General features: G+C 41.1%; 1 protein-coding gene across 2 annotated transcripts in view; it reads right to left on the bottom strand.

The window, feature by feature from the left end:
- Nucleotides 1-246: 246 nt before the first annotated feature.
- Nucleotides 247-7,518, bottom strand: part of NEK11 (NIMA related kinase 11) — an 82,016-nt gene continuing 74,744 nt past the window's right edge. For both annotated transcript variants that reach the window (XM_072330623.1, XM_072330622.1), the window contains one exon: nt 247-2,293. In XM_072330623.1, the coding sequence (XP_072186724.1) occupies nt 2,089-2,293 (205 nt within the window). In that variant the 3' untranslated portion in view covers nt 247-2,088. The remainder of the gene's footprint in view (nt 2,294-7,518) is intronic.

Here is a 7,518-nt window from a genome sequence, read left to right as displayed (position 1 = left end):
CGACCTGGAAAGGGCAGGGGTTTATTGGGAAACAAAGTCATTTTGTTGATTTATTTATTTATTTATTTTTCATTTCTTGATTATCTTATTTGAGTATTTGGATTCAGTATGTTGCTAGTAGTTAGTTATTAGCACGCTGCAGAAGTTAGCTACAGTATAAGTCTTCAGATTTGAAAACTTGTGTTTTTGAGAGAAAAAAAAAAAACTACTAAAACAGCACTTTCAAACTGACTTCAAGACTGTTTTCAAGTGTGAATATAATTATTATGCATGACATTTTGCACAAACAAACATTGATAATTCTATTACAATGCAACACATTAGCAAGCGTGGTATTCAAAACACTCCATGTATTAAGCCGAGAGTTTGAGCGCTTTGTGAGTAATAAAATATGAAAATTAATACAAATAAAACATGTCCAAAAGCAATTGATGGCTCACAGGGTTTGTTCTTGAAGCTTTCATGAAAAATCAGTCTGAATCACAGACAGACAGAGGTGGGTGTAGTAGTCAAGGTTGTATCTCTCTGAGATTATTCTCATGTATGCTAGCTGCTTTCTCTTTGCTCTTTGAACTTTTTCACTCCATCAACATCCAAGCACTCCTCTTATTTTGATATTTAAGTGGCCTTAATAAGTTGTGTATAAAACACGTGGAATCGAGTACACAAATACATCAGTGAGAAGAATGTGGACTGAAGTCTGACTGAGAATCTCTGCTTCAGACTGCCTCTCCACCTATGAGACTTAAAGCACCACACAGACAAAAACCATTTTGCAGCCTCAGTGAACATCACATTCACATATTCCCTGCAGAAGTTGAAGCCAGACACACCAGGATCTCCTACTTTGGGCTGGCAGTATAACGCCACATCTTCCTTACATGGGCATGCTCTTTTCTTCTGCAATTTGTGTTACGGCTGGGATGGATAAGGATGACTGATTGCTGTTCCCTTTGAATCTCTTAAAGCGTGCCACAGAGTTGGATCAGTACTTCTCCTAACTATATTGTCAATCCCAATATCCTTATTAGTAGTCCAATTCAAGTAGCAACATTTTTTTGATGTTCACATTATTAATTTCTTTTCATTCATTTAATTCAGCTCCTGAGTATTTGAAGAGTTATGGCACAAAAAGAGAATACACAGGGCTTTTGGTAATGGCTAGATGGCTAAAATTAAACTGGTCCACAATCCACTTGAGATTCTTCTGTAGATTGTATTATTTGTTACCTGTTATTGTTTCACACAGGTAAAGGAGCACAGAGTGCACAGGTGTATTATCAGAGCATAATATGCACTCTCAATCAGCAAAATAGTGATGCATACAAAGAGGTAAGCATAAATGTTCTGAAAAAAAAAATAACAATATCTGTGTGCAAGCAAAAGAAAATTGTTTTATTGTTTTGTGTACAGTGGTCTAAAACTTGGAGAATCTGTAATAAGAATTCCTAGCTTCCATAGTCATCTTCAGCTCTGGCCTCATCTCTGTCTCTGTAAACTTAAACGTGTACACCAATGTGGCCAAATGTTTTCCTGTCTCTACACATATACATACCTACTTCTATGTAAGTGAGTAAGCATGGATGAATATACATATGCTTGACGTGAGCCAATAGTGTGCACCTGCAGCCTGGAAGGCCAACAGTATCCTGGACTGTAACCAAAGAGGGGGAGCCAGCAGGAAGAGGGAGGGGAATGTCCAGTTTGGTCTGGTGGGAAGTGCCTGTGCCGTGCCCATAGCAGGGGTGGGAGCGCGATGACCTTAAAGGTCCTTTCCAAGCCAAGCCATTCCCAGATTCTATGATCTAATTTTCACAGTTCCTTTGAAAGACACACAGATTAAATGAAGTTCTTTAGGCAATGAATGGTAAACAACAGTCTATAAGTTTTGCTTCCTACCCTTGTAATCTATTCTGTACTTACCCACTGCACAGACTGGACTCTCCAAGAGCCTTCCCACCTGCTTATGTTCTGAGTTACCCTCAGCAGTTTCCTCCAGACTCCTCCAGGCTTTGCTGGCTGGCCTGAAGCAGGCAGCTCAGCACTGTCAGTCTTGTTCATGATTTCCTGTGCTGTTACCAACACATTTTACAGCTGAAGACACGATTCTGAATCTTGCAGCTGCTCCTCGAAGTAGAGGAGCTGATCCACCTCAAAGCAATCACTTGCTCTAGGAACCAGTTTCTCCAGGTGTCTCGTTATCTCCTCCTCACTGGCCTTCTGCTGTCTCGCCTGCTTCAGATAGGTGTACACCTTCTCAAATACCTCTCCTCCCAGCTTCTGGATGGCAGATCTAAAGATAAATAAAGGTCAAGTCAAACTTACATTATATATTAATACAAGCAATTGAAAGTTCTGAAAGTCCTGATTTACCTTTTCCCCCCCTTTTTTTTGTTAATGTTGTAGCTCCCTTGGATTAAAATGTGATAATAACACACCTTATTTGCCTGACAGCAAAAGGAACTAAAACTTCCCACGGAATTTCTCTATGGCTGTGTTAAACAAAAAACCCAGGAATAAAAACCTGGCCACAATAAAGTCATAGGACATACGGCCATTGCCGCTGCTGCAAACCACCATTCCTTCCCACGCCAAATCTGACACACTGCTTTATCTTCAGCAAATCCAATATGCACACATAGATTATTGCCCCTGTTTCATCAAAACCAAGAGAAGCATCCCCAGTCAGCCACACGTCAGGGGCATTATACGAAAATAAGCACATAAGAGAACGCGTTGCTTCATTTTAGCTTCTATGAAATAACAAGGAAACTTCTGTACCAGGTCAGCATAAGCCAACTGGCAATTCTGTCTTCTACAGCACTATCCTCTTATCAGCTGACAGATCTGTAATTCAGTGACAAAGAGTACAGTCACAGAAACTTAATGTAGATTTATAAAGATCTGACTGAAAACTGCAATACAATGAGTAAAACTTATTTTTCCAAAGGCAAGCATCTTTAAATTCATGTGCCACATATCACAAGCAGTGGCATTCCCAGCAGTGGAGGGTTCGTAATATTTTGATAGAGTAATATTAATTACTCTTCATTGTGTCAGAAACTCTGCCTGCTCCGTGTAAGTCTGCTGCAGGGACTGCATTCACCTCACTGTTTAAACAAACCAGCTTAGGCTCACACACTCCAAGTTTCTTGTTGGACCTCAATGGTGCCCATCTATACAACACTCGTGGCAGGACTGAGACCTGAATGGCATCAAACAGGAGAGTTTGCTGGCAAACTTCGTGAAGACATCAGCAACTTGTATTGAAAAACATCTTATTTTGGTTAGGTGAAGTGGAGGCCAGCAGCCTTTCCTCCCAACAATATTTTGCTAGGATTACAAGCGTATTCAGTTGGGGCAATCATTTCTTTTTCAGGAAACCCCTGGAGATTCTCAAGGCCAGATTGGATGGGGCCCTTGGCAGTCCACTCTAGTGAGTAGCAGCCCTACCCAAGGCAGGGATTTGGAACTGGATGGTCTTTAAGGTCCATTCCAACCTAATTCATTCCATGATTCCATGATTCTATGGTTCTATAAAATCCTTTGGGGAGCTCTTCAATAAAATTTCTTAGTATATCAAAACAAAGTTTCTCTGAAAAATGTCTCCTAACTACTAAACTAAACTAATGATATCTGACATTAGTGATTAGTGATTAGTGCTGTAACATATTTCTCGAGCAATACACATATTGTGTCCCTAGCACATAGAAATATTTGATGCCTTACTCTTTGCATGGTGGAAATTCTTTTAAACAAAAAGTAGTTAATAGGAAATGAACTCCCTGCAGGTCCAGGTGTGACTCAGTCCTGCTTTCCACAACTGGAAAACAGTTTTTTTTTCTCCCAACAGTGATGTTCAGGGGAAAATGAAAACTGCTGGAAGCGAATCAAATGTCAGACTATGGCAATCAAGGGATTAGATTAGCACAGAAAGCTAAACAGGAATTTGTTCAGCAAGTAACGGAAATTCCATCAAATCTCAGCAGATTTCCTTCAAATCTCACCAGAAATACTCTACTTCTCTCCAAAGGTTAAAAATCAAGCAATGAGAAGCTATTTAGAAATCATGACTGCTTCATCAATGCCTCTAGAGATCTCTTCTTCCTTCTCTTGTCAACAAATTATTGTGTTTTGTTTTTTTTTTTTTTTTGTCATTCCTTTCTATTTAAAGATGAAAAAATAAGCAAACACATACCTCAGGAGTATTGCTTCTGTTAATAAATGTTACCTGCAGACTGGAATCTTTTCAGTGTGGCTTGGCAGCGCATGCAAATTAGCTCCTCTGTATAATACCTGATACAATAGAATTAGGGGAAAAGTGCTCATAGTTTGAAAATTAAGGGGTAGGTGACAAAAATTATAACCTCCTTTTACAAAAGAACTCATCAGGTTCTATTTGGGTTTGGAAGCTGCATTAATACGAGTCTGCTGCCACACAGGAACATTTTCTGTGATGGGGACAGAAATTTGGGATCTCAGCAAGTATCAAACATAGTACTGAATCTTTTACTATACCAATGGAGTGGGGGAAATGATTTCCTAGAAAGCAAAGTTGGCTCATTACAACCCTAATCAGCACCAGTACTTTGGTTTCTAGGAAATCATTTCCTCTACTCCATTTACTCTTGTAGCTCACCCACCTCCAAACTCACTATTCTCCCCCAGAAATGAGCCATAATCCCTTTCTCAGCCCAGATCCACAAGCACAGTGGATACCTGACGTAGAATCATAGAATGGCTTAGGAGACATTAAAAAACACTGAACTTCAACTCCCTGCCATGGGCAGGGCTGCCATCCACTGGATCAGGCTGCCCAGGGCCCCATCCAACCTGGCCTTCAGTGCCTCCAGGGATGGAGCACCACAGCTTCTCTGGGCAACCTCTTAGGCTGCCTTACCACCCACTGAGTAAATAACTTTTTCCTAACATCTAACTTTCTCCTCTTTTAGTTCAAAGCCATTCTTCCTTTTTCTATCACTATCACTATCAATCAGACCATGTAAAAGTTACCCATTTATGTCTCAGCTTCTGTTTTCTCACTTTCCACTATTACACCTGGACTGAGGAAAACATTTCTGCTGTGACATCCCCAGTAGAGCTGGAGGCACAGGCTGTGACAGAAGACATACAGGAGTCTTCATATCATCGCTCACTGCCTGCCTTTGACAAGTCATACCCATTCCTTATTGGGAAGACATCTCATTGTCTGGACACAGGTCAGCTCCAATTAAACTCCTTCCCCTAGTGCAGCCTAGCTACATTAAGTACATTTTATCAAAATTAATTGATACAATTTAAGCTCCAGCCTTAAGCCTTTAGCCAGCCCCACTGGGAGACATTCAGCAGGGAAACTCCACAGTCCCTGGATAAACTAGTTCAAGCAGTTCTCCAAAGGACTGAAATTCAAGTTATCGTATGTAAGTGAATGCCCAGAGTGTGTGCTTTCCTACTGCAAACTGGAAGAAATTCAACAGTGAGTCCAGTCTCCCTCACTCCTTGTGGCTGCAGAGGGCCACCCCAATGATCCAGGCTAAGGGGTGACAGGGCTGGGGCCCTCCACAGCCCCCAGCATGCTCTGACCGCCAGCCTACTGGCTGAGAGCAGCTACTGCCAGCCCCTGCACAGTCATCCTTGGCAGCTGTGGTTTGGAATAAAATGCCTCATGCTGCCAGCTTCTGTGAAGCACAGAATAAATGCCTAGAGAAAATTAACTGGAACAAGCCCCAAAGGCCACGGAGGCAGACAGATATCTGATTTGTGGCTAATGATAGGGTTCTGGCATGAGACAGAGAGTTCTGTTGAGGATAAGGTGCTTCTAAGCATCTGAGAAGCAGTATCAATATCAGCTAAATCATAGGCACTTAGTGCTTTGACTCACTGCCAGTGTCGGAGGGGAGCTAAATAGGAGCCTTCAGAATGGCAATTTTATACTCAGGGTGTCCAACTGTGCCTAAAAATGTGCCAAGTCATTCCATGGAGCTGGGTCCAAGTGAATGCATCAAGATATCTGGTGATTTGCAATTGATTTCCTACGCATCAGTGCAAAATTACTAAAATCTGACAATATAATAATGTGTTCTCGGCTGACTGAGGAAGCTGTAAATCTTTCCCTGGGTGAACAAAGAATTTCCTATTATCCTGCCGGCCTTTATTTTGACAGTAGTGCTACTAGCTATGTGCTAATATTTCTTTTCTGGTCTGGAGATCAACTACAATACACCTACCTTTATGCAGCACTGACAAAAGCCACAAAATGAGATTAATGCTGAAGTTTGTGCTCCTCAATGGGTGTCAGTAGATTGGTTAGTATTTCTCAACAGCTTTTCATCACCTACCTTGAAGGATGACCATGACACAAATCAGCAGCTGTGGGGGATTGCAGCTTATCTCTTGGGGATGTCATTCTGCATGATAGTAACTATCATTTATAACCATTCTACTCTGTCCCCAGGGGGAATTAGCCTTTCCCACACAGCATTTTCACAGTGCTTTGAGAAGTTGTGGCATAGGTTATTCCTCAGCCACCACACACTACACAAGTCACAGCTGAGCACACCAGGACAGCGCTGTGCAAGACCCCCCTCCTCCAGAGAGCAGCAGTAACACCTCACCTCTGCTACAGCAGACAGCAAACATGCAGCTCCTACGTCAACCACTGAAAATTGAGTGATTTCAAAATGCTAACCTTACACATAATTACCTCACTGCCAACTTTGAAAGTTGTCTGAGCATGGAATATCCATCCAAGTGGATGGAGACAAGTGGCATGATAAGGGCTTGTAGGGCATAAAAAACTATGTCCCAGCAGAGTGATGGAGGTCCCCCTCAACTCCACCCTTGTGAGGCCCCATCTGGAGTACTTGTTTGTCCATTCTAGTTCTGATGTCTGTCAGGTGTTGAGAATGGGGTAAGTATGCCAAAGTCTAAGAAAATGGCATATTAAAAAAAGAAGAAAAAGAGGGATGAATTAATATACAAAAGCCAGTAAAATGAAATCTGAATTGTTAAGACTAGCCCCTACAGTCACCTTCAAGCTTCAGTGGACTTTGACTTTCATTGTAATATCTCTGAATGAAATTTTCTTCACTTGAAGACAATGATAATTTTCATAACTCATCTTTAATTACTTCATACCTCCTGAACTAAAGCACCTTAATTTCATTGCAAACAAAACTCTGACACCCTATTTCAAGGATCTGCAAAATTTAAAGCACATTTAGGACATGTTTTCCCCTGAGACAGTAAGAATCTTATTATTTAAAGCTGTAGACACAGCTGAAAAAATATCAATAATGTTCTTTACGCATTTCATTTTCTGAGATAAATTCATTAGTAAAAGCTATCATCAGCTCTTGGAAGAACTGTGAGTTAGAATTTAGAGCTGTTGAGTTCTATCTACAGAAATCAGAATGCAGACTGTGAGAAGGGGAAATGGTGGGGTTTTTTTGGTGCCGTATTAAAAATACCTAGTCCCAGAACTACAAGCAACCTGTCCTGTGGGTTAATTTGCACTGA

The sequence above is a fragment of the Excalfactoria chinensis genome, chromosome 2, assembly GCF_039878825.1.
Source record: "Excalfactoria chinensis isolate bCotChi1 chromosome 2, bCotChi1.hap2, whole genome shotgun sequence".
In the NCBI taxonomy this organism is placed as follows: domain Eukaryota; kingdom Metazoa; phylum Chordata; class Aves; order Galliformes; family Phasianidae; genus Excalfactoria; species Excalfactoria chinensis.
Note: the sequence above shows the minus strand (reverse complement) of the source record. Positions and strands in the feature narration are given on the sequence as shown.